General features: G+C 39.9%; 1 protein-coding gene across 5 annotated transcripts in view; it reads right to left on the reverse strand.

Moving 5' to 3' along the window:
* LOC120318911 (sodium channel protein type 5 subunit alpha-like) overlaps nucleotides 1–19,950 on the reverse strand; it is a 91,012-nt gene that overhangs the window by 36,110 nt on the left and 34,952 nt on the right. For 2 of the 5 annotated variants that reach the window (XM_039367065.1, XM_039367067.1), the window contains exons 5-6: nucleotides 7,285–7,407; nucleotides 5,682–5,804 (exon numbers count right to left, since the gene is read on the reverse strand). The exons of 1 other annotated variant lie outside the window; for it this stretch is intronic. In XM_039367065.1, coding sequence (XP_039222999.1) covers nucleotides 5,682–5,804; nucleotides 7,285–7,407 — 246 coding nt within the window. The remainder of the gene's footprint in view (nucleotides 1–5,681; nucleotides 5,805–7,284; nucleotides 7,408–19,950) is intronic. 2 more of the 5 variants (XM_039367068.1, XM_039367069.1) reach the window with 2 other exon arrangements.

A 19,950-nucleotide genomic window follows, 5' to 3' on the forward strand; every position in this document is an offset into this window, starting at 1 on the left:
ATTTCCGTAAGAGGCTTCGCTGCAGTTCAGAGTCCTCAGTTCTGCAAAATTGTGAACAGCTGCAGAAAACCTGGAGCGTCTGAAATGCACTTGGCAAATTGGGCATTGATGGATGCTTTCATCTCTCTATTGATCTGTGCTCTATTAGTCTGCCTAGTCTAATGAACTGTACTTAAGACGTTTGGGAAGAGGTTGGTTTCCTTGAACAGCTCTCCACTGACTCTCTCTTAACCCTGTGCAGTTGTAAGGCTGTTTAATGATGCCCTGAATTAATACCTCGCTTATCTCTTTGAGTGACTGAGCTGATCTCGTGTCCCAAGGAGGCAAGCAGGAAGATTTTGAATTTTTCTGAACTCAGCTGGTCAAATGAGCTGGAGGAGGAAAGAGGGACGGTGAAAACAGAAAGCTTCAGGAAGGGAAGATACTGTAGAAATGACCGGTGCAACAATACTTGTTTATAGAAGTAAAGGCAGAATAAAAAAAAATGTCTGCTAGGTCAGCTGTAAATGGACCACATCAAAATATTTGACCCGCTATCTTTTTTTTTTTTTATCCTTGAACTGAACAGAGACCAAACAGTCTTTTTAACAGGGGTCTGTCCTTGGGCAGTTGAACAAATAGGAGATCTGTCATCGACTTACTACAGCTCATTTAGTAACCATTCAAAGTTACAACGGCCCTGGAAAAAGTGATTTATGACCGTTTTTCACACTTAAAACTATTGCAGCGTCCCCATGGTTATGTGATCAAAATTCACATGTTTTGCAACTGACTCATATTTACGACGGTTGCAATGTCCTGGGGTCACCTTTTGCTACCTTCCAACAAGCAGAGTCAACGGGGAAACCAGAATCACTTAACAACCATGTTACTAACTTGATAACTGCAGTGATTCACTGTGGCTAGAAAGGTTGTAAATTGGGGCAAATCTCCCTTAAGAAATGTCTCACTTAGTAACAAACATTTTGGGCTCAATTGTGGTTGTAAGTCGAGAGCTACCAATATTATCTGGCACAGATGGGTTTTTTTGTTCCTTCTGCCCAGCAAACAATCACTAAGAGATGGTAGATATGAGAATAAAGTAACATCAACTTGACTGAGGTTGATCATCACATCTCTCAACCTTTCTTGACAGTTTTCTTGGCCAGCTATGGAAACAGAGTTTGAGATTACCAACTGCAAATTTGTCCCCCCCCCCCTTTTTTTTTTTTTGCCCTACATATTCTCAAACTCTCTGGGTTGCATTTACCTGTAAAGTCAAGCAGAATGCATTTGATTTCTTACAAAGGAATTATAAATGGAACTTTTCATTTTATAAAATTATTTGACTCGGTTAAAAATTGTGTCTAAGCCAGTGAAATAATTAACACTTAGCCACAAATTAGCTCATTTCCTCTCAGCTGTTTGATTGGCTTCTTAGGCTAATTTTTTAAGAAAAGAGAAGTGTGCATTTAAAAGAAAGAGCAATAAAACCAAATACAGTATTTCAATTAAGGAATTCAACCATGCTTTTAACTGCAAATAATGCATTTTGCTCCTTTGGTTTTATGCAAGCAGACTGCATTACTTATTCTTCAATTAGGGAGATCAAAGGTATCAATACGGCACCATCATGCAAAAATAAACAAGAAAGAATTATCCAATACAGACATAAGTGCGCGCGCGCGCGCACACACACACACACACACACGCACACACACCATGTTCACAAATAACGTGAGATAGTAACCAAGCATACAAATGAACATCTCTCCAATTGCAAAAGTATGTTGTAACAGACTTGGGCTGCAAACAGAAACCCTCTTTCAGAGTCTTGCAAAGTTTTACAAATCCTCAGTTATCAGAAAATAATTTGGCACATTTGTGAGCATGGTTAAAAAAAGAGTGAGCAAGCAAAAGACATAGCAACATTTACTTATTGCAAACGCGTCTTTTCTTTTTAGTATTTCCCCCCCTCTTGATCACAGGCTCAGCAAACAGAAATCTGTATTTCATTCTGCAAATGCAAACTTTTTCTTTTTATTTTTTTACGTTTGCATCTCCTCTATTTACGTGCACCAAGCTCAGAACCCTTCAGAACAGCCGTAGCTTGAAATACTGCAAATGCAAAAGTAGAAAATGGAAAGAGCGGAACCTCGCTGAAGCTACACCCCCCCCCCACCAGTTTAAAAACAGGTTTGTCGACACCTTGTGCAGTGCACACCAAATCTTCATAACAAATGTCACAACCAAATAATGTCAATGAACAATTGTCCAAGTACATGCATGCATACATGACCTATGCAATGACATGGCTACATATGCAATGAAACGGGAAATACAAAGGGCGGCAGCAGAAAAAGACGCAAAGCCGAACAAAGCATGACTAATCCAGGCCCTCCTTTACCAGGATTCATCCAAAGAGAAAGATTGTCAGCCCTCTGTCTTTCACAACCGGTCATAAAGATGGGAAATAATCAGTATTAAAGTAGAGTTTAAATTCATCATGATTAGCTCTAATAATGTTAACCTCCCTCAGAGGTGGAGAACGATGGCCCTTTTATGACTTGTGGACTTCAACTCCCAGAATTCCTAGGAATGGCTGGCTCAGGAATTCTGGGAGTTGAAGTCCACAAGTCATAAAAGGGCCATCGTTCCCCACCCCCACTCTAACTGAATCTTTTCAGATGTATTAGATTTCAAGTCCCATCATCTTCCCTGTTCTGAATGATGGAAGCTGAGGCTATCAGGGTTAAGAAGTTTTAAGATAGTAGCATAATAAATGCTGGAGGTCCCAAAGATGTTTTTTCAGGAGGCAACTGAACTTTCTTGTTTTTCCTTTGAAGACGTTTCGCTTCTCATCCAAGAAGCTTCTTCAGCTCTGACCGGATGTTGGGGAATGGAAGGATTTATATTCCTTGCAGATAAATGGTCATTTGCATTCTTTTAGAGAGTCCTTGAAGCCATTGGGAGCACCTTCGTGACAATCATGATCTGGATGACTGAGAATCTCCATAGACAAATGCTGGAGGAATTTGTAAAAGAGATGGAAAGAAGGCAGGACAAGAAGCAACGGGTGGAAACTAATCAAGGAGAGAAGCAACCTAGAACTAAGGAGAAACTTCCTGACAGTGAGAACAATTAATCAGTGGAACAGCTTGCCTCCAGAAGCAGTAAATGCTCCAACACTGGAAGTTTTTAAGAAGAGACTGGACAGCCATTTGTCCGAAATGGTGTAGGGTTTCCTGCCCGAGCAGGGGGTTGGACTAGATGACCTCCAAGGTCCCTTCCAACTTTACTACTATTACTAAAAGAGGGAATTGGATCAAGTGACAAAACACTGCCACGTTATAATGCAATTTTGTCAGTCTGGTGTCAGTGACTGGTTGCAGAGGCTTATGGGTGAATTTGTGAAGGAAAGTTTACAAAATCTTTTGGTCAATTTCTTAAAAATCATAAATCATCAAGAATTATAGCATAATAGAATTATAGATAATCAGAAAGGGCTATTTGGGCTATCATGTTAATATCCTTGCGTAGATGTCTATGGATATTCTCGGTCATCCTGATCATAATTGTCTGAAAGGTACTTTTTTCTTTTTTTCCCAAAAGGCAATTGGACTGTTTTTTACTCTTCCTCAAATAAAACCCAGTCCAGTTGCCGTTTGGAAAAAAAAAACCCACCACCTTTTAAAATAGATATTTAAATATTGAATCTGTCGGCATTACTTAAATATTGCTTATACCAGTGGTTCTCAACCTTTCTAATGCCGTGACCCCATAATACAGTTCCCCATGTTGTGGTGACCCCCAAGTGGGTGTGGCCACCAATAATAGGGAGTAGGTCAGCTAGGGAAAAGGGAAAAAAATGGCGGACAACGTGGTTTGGCGACCCCCATGAAATGGTCGTTCGACCCCAAATGGGGTCCCGACCCACAGGTTGAGAACCATTGGCTTATACCAAAGCACTATCCTGCCAATATTCATACATAAGTGCTTTATATGCTTAACATGGGCTCCAACGTATTTGGAGACCAAAATTCAAAATATATATACTATATTTGTTTTAGGACTATTTTCGGCATACATATTTCAGGGGCTAGGTTTCTCTTAAATCAATGGAGTAGTGGCAACTTGTTTTATGGATTTTCACTGAACACAGTGGCTTCCTGCTGTGAGAAAAGTTAACCATGAGCAACAGACACAGAAAGACTGATCACAAATCAGTCTTGCTATTTAGTATTTGTGTTCGGACAATGAAGTATTAATTTGCTTTATCTCTGGATAAAGGAAGACTCAAAAATATTCTTGCTCTATATCCATATCCACATCAGGAGTACAATATCACTGGAATGACTCTCCACTCATGTTCCTTAAAGTACATCAGACAGTGGCCAAGGAACACGATGATGGCTCGCCAGTTCTTGGAAGTCTTTCCTTCAAAAAGCATCTATCCCAGGGCTCTTCAAGCTTGGCCCTTTTATGACTTGTGGACTTCAATTCCAAGAATTCCTCAGTCAGCATGCCTGGCTGAGGAATTCTGGGAGTTGAAGTCCACAAGTCATAAAAGGGCCAAGTTTGAACACCATTGGTCTATTCTATTATATTCCTAGAGCCAGACAAAAATGTATTTATTCTTCAACTTTCCATTCTATTTATATAATCACATCAACATTCCAATATATTTATATAGTCACATTTTGTGATATACAGATAGTCCTTGACTTCTAGCCATTTATTTAGTGACCGTTCAAAGTTAGAAAGGCACTGAAAAAAGTGACTTATGACCATACTTCATACTTATGTTTGTTGCAGCATCCCCATGGTCACATGATCAGAATTTGCAAGCTAGGCAACTGGCATGTATTTATGACGGTTACACTGCCCCAAAATCATGTGATAACCATAACATTCCCAGATCGCTTCTGACAAGCAAAATTAAGGTGGTGAGTCAGATTTGCATTAACGACCACATGTTCCACTTAACAATTGCATTGATTTGCTAAACAACTGTAGCTAAAAAGATTGTAAAATGGGGCAAAACTCACTTAACAACTGTCTTGAGTAGCAACAAAAATTTTGGGCTCAGTTTTTGTCATAAGTCAAGGACTACCTGTAGTCTAATTTTATGATGTAATGAAGCTTTTTACATCAGCTTTTTTCAGTATTTTCCTGATTGATTTGTTTATCTCTGGGGTATTTTTAATCGTAATTTTTAGTTTCAGGTTTTATACTGTGACGCTTACAAGCCCACTTGGGGGAAAACGGTTCAAAGGGCAATGGGGAAATTAATAGACAGGGGAGCTGATTGGAAGTTGTGCTAACTGAGGTTTGGTTGTCAACCAGATGACAGGTTTTTTTTTTTGTAAACAAGACATGAACCGGGATTAGCTCAGAATGGAATCCACCAAAGACGGGATCAGTCCAAGCCAAAAATAATTCAATAAGCAAGCCGTCTAACTTTTTAGCAGCAGCAGCAGCAGCAGGACGAGAAGGAAAAAGAGAATTCCACGGCAGGGTACAGGATCAGCACCCATCATTTCACATAAAGCCTGGCATGAAAAAATGAGAACAGAAAGACCACAAATGCACAGATGATGGGATGGAGGAAGGGCCTCACAGCATGCTGCAGGATGCTCATGGACAGAGAGGCTCTGCTGATGGGTCTTGTAGTAGTTGTTGTTTTGAAATGGAAATCTTACCCTCATCCCTTCAAATCGTGAGAGTGCTCTTAAAGGTCTCAGAGCTCTGAGGGTCCTAAGGGATTTAATGGGACCCATTTCGGAGTATCCAAGAGAACTAGCTATGAGGCTTATTAGTGAGACCTGAAGGGAGACACAAAACGAAGAAGTCCAAACTATTAGCAAAAGTCCTACCATTCGGCTTCTCTTTTCTGCACTTGCACCTGTAAAGATAAACCTGGTTAATGGATTGAGGAAGCAAGAACCTAAATTGGAGGAAAATTAACCATTAACTCATGGGGGAGGGGAAAAGCCACTGCTACAGAAATATATTTTTTTTCCAGGACACAGAGCTATTGATTTCCAATGCAAAATGAAACCTAAGAATTAGGAACTGTCAAAAGCAATAGGGTGATATCGATCTGCCTGCAATTCCCATTTTTCCCTCTAGATGACCACATTGAGCTCCAAAGAATGTCAAAATTCATCAAAAAAGAGGGACGAAAAACATCAGAGAGACAATCCGTTTAGTTTTCCTCTGTTTTTCTCTGACAGAAAAAGTAGCGGCGTAGTATCATCCTAATTTTGCAAAGACTATAGTTTTGTACTTTCAAGATGAATTGCCTGTATATTATAAAGGATTTGTCTGTCCATCCATCTATTTCTTTCTCTTTTTCTCTTTCTCTGTCTATCCATCCATCCTATCCATTTCTCTCTCTGTCTCTCTCTCTGTCTCTCTCTCTCTCTCCTATTTCTCTATTTCTTTCTCTTTGTCTCTCTCCTATTTTTCTCTCTATCCATCCTATCTATTTCTTTTTCTCTCTTTTCTAAATCTATCTATCTATCTATCTATCTATCTATCTATCTATCTATCTATCTACTATCTATCTATCTATCTATCTATCATCTATATCTATCTATCTATCCATTCTTTCTCTCTCTCTTTTTATTCTCTATTTTCTCTCTCTCTTTTTCTCTCTCCCTCTATATATCTCTATCTCTATCTCTTTCTCTTATCTATCTGTCTGTCTGTCTGTCTGTCTGTTTACCTATCTATCTATCTATCTATCTATCTATCCATCCATCCTGTCTATTTCTTTCTCTTTCTCCATCCTATTTCTTTCTCTTCCTCTCTTTTTCTATCTCTCTCCTCCTTCACTCCCTATCTATCTATCTATCTATCTATCTATCTATCTATCTATTCTTATCCATCTATCATTTATCCTCACACAGAGACATGCACACCTATACATTACACCCAGACCCACATACACACTCACACATCACACCCACATGCCCTTCACCCCCACAGTGGTGAAACATTGCTGTTGCCATAGAACTTAGTCTGCCTGGGAGAACCTTTCCCTGAAAAATTATACAGTTAGCACTGATTGGAAAATGAAGCTGCCATGTTTGCTGTTCCCTGCAAGAGAGAGAGAAAGAGAGAGAGAGAGAGAGAGAGAGAGAGAGAGGGAGGGAGGGAGGGAGGGAGGGAGAGAGAGAGAGAGAGAGAGAGAGAGAGAGAGAGAGAGAGAGAGAGAGAGAGAGAGAGAGAGAGAGAGAGAAGGTGATTGTTATTTTAGAGGAACACACTGCATAGACATGGAAAGGTTGCAACCCTTACCCTTATGCTCTCAAACCGGGACACGGCTCGGAGGGGCCTCAAGGCCCTGAGTGTTCGCAGTGATTTCATAGCAGCCAGGTGGTCATAACCGAGAATTGTAGCTATCTGGCAAATAACTGAAATCTGTGCAGATTGAATGGAATTTGAAATTATTGTTCAAGATAAGCAACAACAGGATTTTTAAAAGAAAGAAAGAAAAAAAAGAAAGGGTGAAAAATAGGGAGTTAGGGAAAGATTCCAATAACCAGGATAGATTCCAATAATTTCAAAACAGCATGAATGTGGATTGTGAATGAAGGTGGGCTATGTTTGTAATAAATATCAAATTATACTTGTAGGAAAGTCATTTTTCCCCAGCTTGCTTCTAGAAAACAAGGGAGGGAGAGGAAGGAAGGAAGGGAGGGAGGGAGGGAGGGAGGGAGGGAGGAAGGAAGGAAGGAAGGAAGGAAGGAAGGAAGGAAGGAAGGAAGGAAGGAAGGAAGGAAGGAAGGAAGGAAGGAAGGAAAAGTTGTATGGCAGAATTAAATCTGGGAGGAAAGTTCTAGCTTTAAAAAATTGAAAATTTGGAACCATTGATGAAAAAAGAGAGGGAGATAAATACATTCTGATTAAAAGGTGGAGGGGGGAGGAGAATCTGAAGAGCACAGTGATCAGAACAAAGGGTGATATGGAAGATGCCATAATCTTTCTTCAACAACTGTCTGGAAATTACAGCACACGATTCCCAGTGAGACACAATAGGTGGTCACTAACTATTCTTCTGCTTTGCAATCTGAAACGGTGGGCTGTGGAAATGAGGTGGGGTTAGGAAGTTTTAGTCCAAACACCAAACTTCTGGCTGGGCATTTTCACAATTGCTAGCACAGCAGGCAGAATGGCATCCTTTTTTTCTTCCTTTCTTGGAGATTATACTAGACCTGTGGTTCTCAACCTTTGGTTGGCAGATCCCTGGGAAGGGCTGCAATGTCATCACAGGAGGTCCACAAAGGATTGATGCTTTCTAATACTTGGATTAAGTCTTGGTGATCCACAGTGAAGAAAATATTGAGAACCACTGATCTAGCCCACCCCCATCTCTACTAAACTACCAACAAGTTGCCATCCAACTTCTGTTTGAAAACCCCCAGCAAGCAGAGCTCTTTTGATCTAGGGCAGTAGTTCTGAACCTTTTTAATTCTGCGACCCCCAACCAGTCATAAGTCGAGGACTACTCAACCGGTCGTAAGTCAAGGACTACTCAACTGGTGCAACACCGTTTGCAGAATGGGACTTTTGGCGGGCTCAGCAGGGTAGAGACAGCCTGGATAATTCCTATTGGCTTTTGAAAGCCAATAGAATTAGACTCTATTCAAGAGAGTCTATTCTATTGGCTTTCAAAAGCCAATAGAATAAAAGGGAGTAGCACAGCTAAGGAAAAGGGGGAAAAAATGGCAGACTGCATTGTTTGGCGACCCCCGTGAAATGGTTGTTCGACCCCAAATGGGATCCCGACCCACAGGTTGAGAACCACTGATCTAGGGAGACCATTCCTCTGCTTACCAGCTGTGTACCATCCAGAAGGTCTTCCTAGTCTTCAGCTGGAAGGTTTCCCCCCCCCTTTAAATCTCGCCTCTTTAGTCTTTGTCTTCAGTTGCAACAGATTACAAGTTTGCCCTCTCTTTCATAATAATGCATGACAGTTATGAGAACCCAGCCCTTTATTGGAATAACTCCCACACTTGCTACATTTGGGATAGCCAAATGGAGGGAAACCAGGCATGATTAGAATCTGTTGAATGACAGCAAGCATCATTAGAGAACTGTGGGGAGGGAACTAAGGTCTGTTTGATCAAGAAGATTTTGTGAAAGCACCTTGCATTATACTCTTACACAGACAGCTATACATTATGTCTATTGCAGAATGGCTGAAATAGATTTGAAGAAAATGGATGCTGGAATTCATCTCAGTTATCTTAGGGAGATGTTTGGAGAAGGAAGGAAGGAAGGAAGGAAGGAAGGAAGGAAGGAAGGAAGGAAGGAAGGAAGGAAGGAAGGAAGATGAGAAAAAGAAAGGAGGAAGGAAGGAAGGGAGAATGGGAAAGTGATTGAGTGAGGAAGGAAGGAAAAAAGGAAGGAGAATGAGAAAAAGAAGGGAGAGAGGAAGGAAGGAAGGGAGAATGGGGAGAGGGAGTAATAGAGTGAGTGAGGAAGGGAGGGAGGGAGGAAGGGAGACTGGGAAAGTGAATAAGGAAGAAAAAAAGGAAGGAGAATGAGAAAAAAGGGAGAGAGGAAGGAAGGAAGGAAGGAAGGAAGGGAGAATGGGGAAGAGTGAGTAATTGAGTGAGTGAGGAAGGGGGAGGGAGGGAGGAAGGAAGGGAGAATGGGAAAGAGTTAGTAAGGAAGAAAAAAGGAAGGAGAATGAGAAAAAAGGGAGAGAGGAAGGAAGGAAGGAAGGAAGGAAGGAAGGAAGGAAGGAAGGAAGGAAGGAAGGAAGGAAGGAAGGAAGGAAGGGAGAATGGGAAAGAGTGAGTGACTGAGTGAGTGAGTGAGGAAGGGAGGGAGGGAGGAAGGAAGGACACTGATATGGATGGAAGGAATGATGAATGGAAAGGAAGGGACATTGGAAGGAAGGAAGGAAAGAAGGAAAGAAGGAAGGAAGGGAAGGAAGGAAGGAAGGAAGGAAAGAAGGAAGGAAGGAAGGAAGGGAGGGACACTGATATGGATGGAAGGAATGATGAATGGAAAAAAGGAAGGGACATAGGAAGGAAGGAAGGAAGGAAGGAAGGAAGGAAGGAAGGAAGGAAGGAAGGAAGGAAGGAAGGGAGAATGGGGAAAAGTGAATGATTGAGTGAAGGAGGAAGGGAGAATGGGAAAGAGTGAGGGAGTGAGGAAGGAAGGAAGGAAGGAAGGAAGGAAGGAAGGAAGGAAGGAAGGGAGAATCGGAAAGAGGATGAGGGAGTGAGCAAGGAAGGTAAAACTAGCATGTTGAACTTCATTTGTATGTAACTCTAATTCCACCAATGAACTTAATACCAGCTCATTTATGGTTATTTACAGCTTTGTTTAATGAATAAGTTTTCTTTGCTTGCATCAGGAATATAAAAGAAGACAGGCAATTATCTTTTCAGCACAACATATGGGAAAGTTTGCTGCTCAAGGTTGGTGAGTCAGTTCCTTTGCCAGTTCCTCGTATATATGCACTCCTTGTATCTAAAACTTGGGGTAGGAGCATACTCCAGTTCACTGGCTGGGATGGGGTTGGGGGATTCAAATGATGAAGTGCAAAGAAGAAAGGAGAAGGAGTGTTCACCTACCCTTATTTTCATACAACCTTGATCATTTTTTTTAAAAAAAGTAATGTAAGTTGCCTTTATACCACACCATGCAATTTGTCCATTTAACACAGGAATTCCTACCTTTTTCGGTTCAGTGGACACATTTAAAATTTAAAATGCATACAAATTGGCTACTGTAAAGGTCAGTCATAAAATACCTATTTCCCTAAAGAGCAAAATTGGTCAGATTGTCCCGACTTCTCCTCTATCTTGACAAGCCCTCACTGGGGCACTTATAGTTCTCAGTGACTTTTCAGGGGCTTAACAATCCCCTTTCTAAGCAAAGCACCAGTTATAGCACTGATTATTCAAATTCCTAAGTTTTCATGTCTTTGGAAGTCAGAGGCATTCTTGGAAATAAAGATCATGTTTTAAGACTGGTGCGTTGCTTTGCAATATTCTTCTCTTCTTCTTCCTCTCTATTTAAAAATTGATGGACACCCTGCAAAATGTAATAATGAATAAAGAAGCTAAGCTGATTGCTCAGATACTGATCAATTTGGTGAACCCTAATAACCTTCTCTTATTGGTATCATTATTATAATTATAATTAGTTTGTTGTTTTGTATGTTGATTAAGAGCTTATGCACCTTAATCATATTTGGCCAAATAAAGTATTCTGTTCTATTTTGTTCTGTTCTGTTCTGTTCTATAGGTAGTCCTTGACTTACAACAGTTTATTTAGGGACTGCTCAAAGTTACAAGATCACTGAAAAAAGTGATTTATGGCTTTTTTTTCACACTTACTTCCGATGTTGTATCCCCGTGGTCATTTGCACAAAATTTGAATGCTTGACAATTAGTTCATATTTATGAACTAGTTGCAATGTCCCAAGGACATGTGATCATCTTTTGTGATCTTCTGGCAAACAAAATCAATGGGGAAGCCAGATTCACAATGTATTACTAACTTTACAACATCAATAAAGCAATAAAGCTCATAAAATAGGGAAAAATCCATTTATCAATTGTCTCACTTAGCAACAGAAATTTTGGGCTCAGTTGTGGTTGCAAGTCGAAGACCGTCTCTATTCTATTCTATTCTGTTCTGTTCTGTTTCTGTTCTGTTTTTTTGTTCTATTTTCTATTCTACAGTATATTCTATTCTGTTCTGTTTTTTGTTCTATTTTTTGTTTTTTTGTTCTATTTTCTATTCTATTCTGTTCTATATTCTATTGTATTCTGTTTTTGGTTGTTTTCTGTTCTATTTTCTATTTTATTCTATTCTGTTCTATATTCTATTCTATTCTATTCTATTCTATTCTATTCTATTCTATTCTATTCTATTCTATTCTATTCTATTCTATTCTTCTATAAAATATTAGGATCCTCAAGAATAGATCGAATTAGTTTGCTAAGGCCTTGTTAACAAGACTTACTCTTTTTTCTTTGAATTCAAGTCCTTTTTGGATGAAGGAGATGGCTACTCTGGCAATTGGTAGTTCAAAATGCGTCGGTCGTATTACTGCCCTGCTGACAGATTTTCACTATATTTATTCCAAGAATTCATTATAATGGATTGCATTATCAGTAAGATCTTGAAAAACAAGAGATTTTCCATGGGTCAAAACAACCTGTCTAGATCACTGTTAATGATTTTGAAAGAATTTCATTTCTTCTTGATAAATTGTGTTTCTAAGAAAAATTCAAGCAACATAAGTCTTGTATTGTGAGCTTGATTCAACATGACGTGATTTTTTTTAAAAAAGGCAGATTTTAAAATGCATACTCACTGTCTTGAGCAAGTAGAGAAAAATGAATATTTGTGCTTTTCAATGAGACTTTCATCCACCCACTTCCCCTTTGACTGACTCAACACAAATTGTTAAGACTGGCTTCTTTTGGTGGATTTATTTGATCCTTTTTCTTCCTCTGAATGTCATATTAATAATCTCCTCTTGCTGAAATGTCACTTATGGAAGTCTCCATACTAAAAGATCTTCTGAGATATCCAAAACAGAGTTGGAACTTTTAGCTCATTTCTTATGAATAAAAGTGCCCTATATTTACAGAACTTGTTTTATGACACTGGAGAAACCAATGAGTTTAGTCTAAGGAGAAATAAAATTAGTTGTTCAAGTTGGCCAAGGTCATTAATTAAGTGTAACATTCCTTTCTGTTATTCTTCCTTGGCTTCTGTATCTGATTACATTTTGTTTCTGACCTTAACTAACTTGAGTGGCAATGTTACACTTAGACATTATGAGACAAAAAAAAAAAAGTAGGAGGCAATTGTTTTTTCTAGCACACTTGTTCTGAAAAAAAGGATTGGAGATCAGAAGTAGATTAGTGTAATAAAAACATAAAATTCCAAGACTTAGAAAAAGTCACTGAGGTTATTAAGTCCAAACCTTTGCTTAGTTCAGCAACCATAAATAAAATACCCCCCAGAATTGCTTATCCAGTCTTCCCTTGAATGTATGAAGGAGAGCCCACCATCTTGATGGTTAATTGATTCCACTGTCTAACCATTGTTTCAAGTACTGCAGATAGTCCTTGACTTACAACCATTCATTTAATGACCATTCGAAGTTATAATGGCATTAAAAAGAGTGACTTATGACCATTCTTCACACTTACGACCATTGCAGCATCCCCATGATCACAAGATCAAAATTCAGATTCTTGGCAATTGGCTCGTATTTTTGATGGTTGCAATGTCCCGGGGTCATGTCATCACCTTTTGTGACTTTTTATAAGCAAAGTCAAAAGGGGAAGCCAGATTCACTTTACAACCTTGTTACTAACTTAACAACTGCAGTGATTCACTTAACAACTGTGGCAAAATGGGGCAAAATTCTCACTTAGCAACAGAAATTCTGGGCTAAATGGTGGTTGTGAGTCAAGGGCTATCTGATTTTCATATTCCTTCATATCCATATCATATTTATATTCCTATAAAGGAACTACCAGGAACATTGTTAACCACTTGCTTATATAGAAAAACAAGCCACTTTGTATATAAGCAGAAAGCAATCCCCCATTCCCTTCTAGCACTGATGATATTACCTAGTTTGGTAAAGAAATGTCTACAAGAAAACAACCAAGCTCATAGAGCACCAAGCACTGCATAGTCCTCCTCCTCCTCCTCCTCCTCCTCCTCCTCCTCCTCCTCCTCCTCCCCCTCTTCCTCCTCCTCCTCCTCCTCTACAATCCCCATTCTCTTCTAGCAATTGTTATATTAACTAGTTTGGTAAAGAAATGTCTACAAGAAAACAACCAAGCTCATAGAGCACCAAGCACTGCATAGTCCTCCTCCTTCTCCTCCTCCTCCTCCTCCTCCTCCTCCTCTAAACAAACCTTATTCCCTTCTGATGTTACCTAATGAGTAATGAAATGTCTGCAAGAAAACAACCAAGCTCAGATAACACCAAGGACCACATAGTCATCGTCCTCTTCCTTCTCCTCTTCCTCTCCACAAACCTTACTCCCTTCTAGCATTGATCATATGACCTGGTTTGATAATGCAAGAAAGTAACCAGGTTCAGAGAGACCAAGCATTCCACTTATTCCACTAACCAAAGTCTTCCTGTTCTTTGACTTCTCCTTTCTTCTCTATAACATCTTTTCCAGACCCTGGTGAAATCTAGCATATTCCCCCACTCATTCTTTTCTTGTCAAGCCTAATCCTGTTGAAGTCGATCAGTCTCTCTTCATAGAGTTGCATAAGTTCCCTTGACCATTCTCCTTGCCTTTCTCTGAAGCTGTTCCTGCTTTCCTAAATCCTTCCTCAAATGTGTGTCTAGAAGTAGTAACAACATTTGAGGTTGAGATTGTTCAGAACTAAGTAAAACCGTTTCTTCTTGTGATTTTGGAAATTACATATATGATTATGTAGCCTAAAATTGCATTTGCTGTCTTACATTCAGCTTCTAATTGGCTCCTATTGCAAGACCTTTTCCATAAATACCGTTAAAAAGCCGTCAAATCTACCTTTCTCTACAAGTCCATTTAATTTCTATTTCCCAAGTCAAGGACTTTGCGATTGATAAATGCGATTCTGTAATTTCCATTTCTTTAACTTATCAAGATCACTTTGAATTATGTCATATGTCCTAGACATGGCTGGCTCTTAAAGCCACTCCACAGTAGGAAGCATAATTTGGGTGGTTAGGTTCGAGGTGACAGGTTGCATAATTCTTATTTCTCCTAGGAACAGCACTAGGAAGCCATTCAGTTCTTATGCAACACTCATTAGTTCGCTATTTATTTCTGAAGTTGTTTTTTTTTTAACTTTAGTAAGCAAGAGCAAAAGACCACTATTTTTATAAGTTTGGCATTTGGACAAACTAGACCAGACATGTCAAACATAAGGCCTGGGGGCCGTATGTGGCCTGTGAACTGGTTTCATGTGGCCTGCGAAGCCATCCTGGAAACAGTGAGGGAACGGCCCCCGCTGCCTTGGCCCTGGCCCAGGCCGGCCGGGAGCCAATGTACAATTTTGTGGTGGCCCTCTATGCTGAGATGCATTCAGTCTTAGCTCCACAAGGCTGTCTGGAAACAGCGAGGAACCAGCCCCTGCCGTGTCAGCCCCGTCCCCTGGGTGCATGCTGGGGAGGAGTCACCCTTTGTGAGGAATGAAGAAATAGACCATGCCTTGGCGCTTTCCCCGGTCCCACCCCCTTCTGTCAGAGACCCTCAGATCTGTCCCACTCCTGCCCAGGCCCCCACAGGCACCTTTGACGCGAATGGTGTAGAGCTGGCCACGCCCACCCAGTAGGCCATACCCACTCCATCCACACCCACCCAGTAGGCTGCACCCACCCAGCTCCCCCGAGGGCAACCGCAATGCTGATACGGCCCTCATCATTAATAATAATGGGATATGTAAAAATAGAAATATGAAATATAAATAAATAATAACAATTGTCCTATTTATTTTGGTCTGCTTCAACAAATGAAGCGTCACTTGGTGATTGCACCTGAACAAGGGAACAACATAGGGAACAACTCAGGAACTTGACCTGAAAAAGCTGATTGATTTATTTATTAGATTTTTATCCTGCCTTTATAAGTAACCCTTTGGCCACCTACTTTGGCCACTTAATGAGAAGAAAGGACTCACTGGAAAAGGGCCTAATGCTGGGAAAGATTGAGGGCAATAGAAGAAGGGGACGACAGAGAATGAGATGGCTGGATGGAGTCACTGAAGCAGTAGGTGTGAACTTAAATGGACTCCAGAAGATGGTAGAGGACAGGAAGACCTGGAGGAACGTTGTCCATGGGGTCGCGATGGGTCGGACACGACTTCGCAATTAACAACAACAACAAGTAACCCTAGGTGGTAAACATACATGATACTCTTTCCTCCTATCTTCCCCAGAACAACAACCCTGTGAGTGGGTTGGCTGGGAGAGAGTAACTAGCCCAAAGTTAGCTTTCTTGGCTAAGGCAAGATTAGAACTCACAGTGTCCTTGTGATTGGCCCCAAAACACCTAACCCATTTTCATGCTAAGGTGGACTACAACTCACAGTCTCTTGGTGATTGGCCTAAAGTCACCCAGCCCATACCCCAGTGGTGGGATTCAGCCAGTTCAACCAGTAGCTAATTTTTTGTTGCCCAAGCCAAGAATGGATTTCCGGAAACAGCATCCACACAGACAACCAGTTGTTCACATATTTGAATCCCACCACTGCCATACTCTACTTTCATATCTAAGGTAGAACTAGAACTCAGAGTCTCCTGGTTTCTAGCTTGATAAGTAATACACCAAGCTGGCTTATGATGGAAGGAGAAATATTGTTTGCAAAGAGATTTATTCTCTTCTTTCAATTCCTCTTCATACTCATATTTTCTACATATGTGTCTTTGTCAATATTTACACACAGAGATTTATCTGTGAAGTTCAACACCCCAGTCTACTCTATGTCCAAACCAATGATATCATCCTTTCATAAGCAGTATTTTAACAGATTTGGAGAAGAGGGAAACTCATAAAGTAAAATTCATTGTCCAAGTTATGAAAGGGAAGCAATCCAAACCCATCAATTAATGAAAGCAAAGAGTATCATTTCTACCAACTGTGACAAAGAATCAACACAGAACGTAAATGTTGAAAATTGCTACTGTCTTAAGCACTTTTCTTGAACGGCATCGGATTTTGTTAAATCACATGATGTTAACAACAATTGGGCAGGAAATACAAATTGTCAAAAGGCTAATTAGTCAACACTTCTTTTCATGTCACTGTGAATGCATTTGTTTAGTGACAAAGTCGTGATACTTCAAACAATCTATTCTGTATCTCCTCCCACCTCATTTTATCATGGATCCTAATTGTGATCCAACGAAATTTAGAGCTGATTGATCCAGGCAACCAACGGAGGGCAGAAAAGAGAGACAGAAAGTCTATCAATAAAGGAGGATATTTGTAGTTCAGGATTAAAATGAGGGGTCCCTGATGTTCTCTCAGTTTGACTGTTTTCTTGCAGAAGTTTTATTACTCAACAAGATAGTATCATCCACTAAAGAGCAAACCCCACTCCATACAAGCACTGGTGATGTTACGTAGATAGATAATGAAACGTCTACAAGAAAACAACCAAGTTCATAGACCACCAAGGATACCACAGAAAGCTCCAATTTGGGGTTAGTTGTAGGAAAGTGCAATGCTGCTTTTATTATTTGCCCAATACCCTCTTCTCAGTGACAGCTATCCCAATGGTATCTGCTCAGCCAAGGGTGTGATAACCATTGTGGTGATAGAATAGAATAACAGTATTTGTCTTGTATTTGGGGTTTGGGGATGGTTCTCAAAAAGGGACAGTACCTGGGTTCAGAAGCTAAACAAATCAGGCCTGGTTATTGTTTGGATGAGAGACCACCAAGGGATTCCCAAGGCTATAACTAGATTGGACAGTGGAACCCCCCCCCCAAAAAAAGTCATGAAAACAATTTCCACATATTGCCAGAAAACCTATACAAACTTGTGTATGAAATCACCAGGAATCAAAATTAATTTGAAGGAGACTTTACTCTTTTCTCTTTACTTTCTGGGTCTAAGGTGACACCATCAGGGAACAAAAAATAAAATGCCAGCTTTGGGATTTCATAGAAGTTTACAATTAGATTATTCTCACTTTAGCTAATTTCAGAAACTTAAGCAAGTTTGGTCCAAGTTACTTACCATATTCCAGTGCTGTTTTGGTTAGATTGCAAAATCAAAAACTATTCTAGGAGGAAGCAAGGGCAAAACTCTTTTATATTTGCTGCAAAGAAAGATACAGGAATATGTCCTTCGAGACATCCAAGTTGGTTCTTGAAACAAAGCAAAATGCAAAAATTAAATTACCTATCAGTAGAAGAGAATTTTTGTAGCTCAGGATTGGACTGTAGGGTCCCTGATGCTCTCTGAGCTTGGTTATTTTCTTGCAGACGTTTCATTACCAAAGTAGGTAACATTATCAATGCTAGTAAAGATATAGGGTTTGCTCTCATTTTATATACTAGTGGCTTGCCCTGCCAGTGCTGGTGGGAGTGGATTTGGTGGTGCCTTGATTTGGCAGCTGCTCACTGCTTACTTACTCTGTTGTCTGAGTGGATAGTTTCTTGTTTGGGGTATTGTTGGCTTCTTGATTGTTGGTCTAGTGTTAATCTTAGTATTAATCTTGCTTATCTGGATGTTGATGGCTGGTGAGAAGGGTTTTTTGTTTCCTTTTTACCTTTTTGTCTCTTTCAAATGGTATGTAGATGTTGTTTATCTCTATGTGTCTATTGATGGCTAGTTCTCCTATTTTTTTTTTTTTTTTTTATGAAATCACACTTGATCTGGGAAAATTGCACTGATGATAATGAAAAATTGAATTTTGAGGGAGTGATCGGGAATGGATGTTACATTAAAATTAAACTGGCAAGGACAACAGTGCAATCTAAACCTGGCCCTTTTTATATATCTGTGCTCTGCACAAGGCACATTAAAAATGGGTGGAGCTTCAATTGTACCCTTTATCTGGATATTTTGCATTCTCCACCTCAGCCTCTGGAGATGCCCTTGCTTGGAGGATTGCTATAGTGCAGGGGTCTCCAAGCTTGGCAACTTTATGATTTGGGGACTTCAACTTCCAGAATTCCCCAGCCAGCATGAATGGCTGCAGAATTCTGGGAGTTGATGTCCATAAATCTTAAAGTTGCCAAGTTTGGACACACATGCTATAGAGAGGCTTCTAAAATGTGCTTGGAAGGAAAATTCAAAAGCTGTAGGTTGCTTGTTCCTGTCCCAGAACTTCAATGAATAACAATCCTTAAATTAATCTGATTAATTTCATTTTTGGAAGCATTCCTATTCCCTAACTTCCCCCAAATAAATTTGGGAAGTCAGACAATATTTAGACACCATAATATAACTCCTTATTCATTCAATTAACTTTTAAATCATAAAAACAGTGCTTGTTCTTATCATTTTAATTGGCTATTGGTCTTATTTTATTTGATCTGATAATTATTTTTAAAAACTAATGGTTATTTCTTTATTTTAAAACCTGAAAGCTCTTTTTTTTTTTTTTTAACCATATGATCAAAGGAGTGTAGTTTGCTTTTGTGGTCATCACAAATCACTTTGTTGCTAGAAAATGGACTTGGTGGGAAGAAAAACAGGACATCAAAAGATCTGAAATGATGATATGGCATTTTAATTTCTCTGGTTCCAAACTCTGCCAATAGTTCAAATTCACTAGGTCTAGAATAAAATAGGATCTGTGCAGAAGTGATCTGTTAAGCATCAGAGATTGTATTAATAGAAGAGAATCTCTGCAGCTCAGGGTTGAACTGTGGGATCCTTAGTGCTCTCTGAACTTGGTTGTTTTCTTGCAGACATTTCATTACCAAACTAGGTAATATGATCAATGCTAAAAAGGAATGGGGTTCGCAGAAAGGAGGAGGGGGACGAGGAGGGGGAGGAGGGGGAGGGAGGACTATGTGGTCCTTGGTGCTCTCTGAGCTTGGTTGTTTTCTTGTAAACATTTCTTTACCAAACTAGGTAATATCATCAGTGTTATACAGAAGCAGAGTTTGCCCTGCCAATATTGATGGGAATTGTTGTTTTCAGTACCGTCTTTTCCGGCGTATAAGGCGACCCGGCGTATAAGATGACCCCCGACTTCAACGCCGAGTCGTATGCCTAGAAAGTCATCTTATATGCCAGAAACTACCATTATTTCCGGCGTATAAGATGACTCGGCGTATAAGACGACCCCCGACTTCGGCGCAGATTTCACTGCTTTCGAAAGTCGTCTTATATGCCGGAAAGTACGGTAGTTCCTTGCTGTTGTTTATTATTTGATTGCTTGAGTGAATAATTTCTTAAATGGGGTACTGTTTCCTTCCTGATTATTGATCTAGTATTAATGTTAATC

Source organism: Crotalus tigris, unplaced genomic scaffold (genome assembly GCF_016545835.1).
Source record: "Crotalus tigris isolate CLP2741 ecotype Arizona unplaced genomic scaffold, ASM1654583v1 scf7180000020532.220309, whole genome shotgun sequence".
In the NCBI taxonomy this organism is placed as follows: Eukaryota; Metazoa; Chordata; class Lepidosauria; order Squamata; family Viperidae; genus Crotalus; species Crotalus tigris.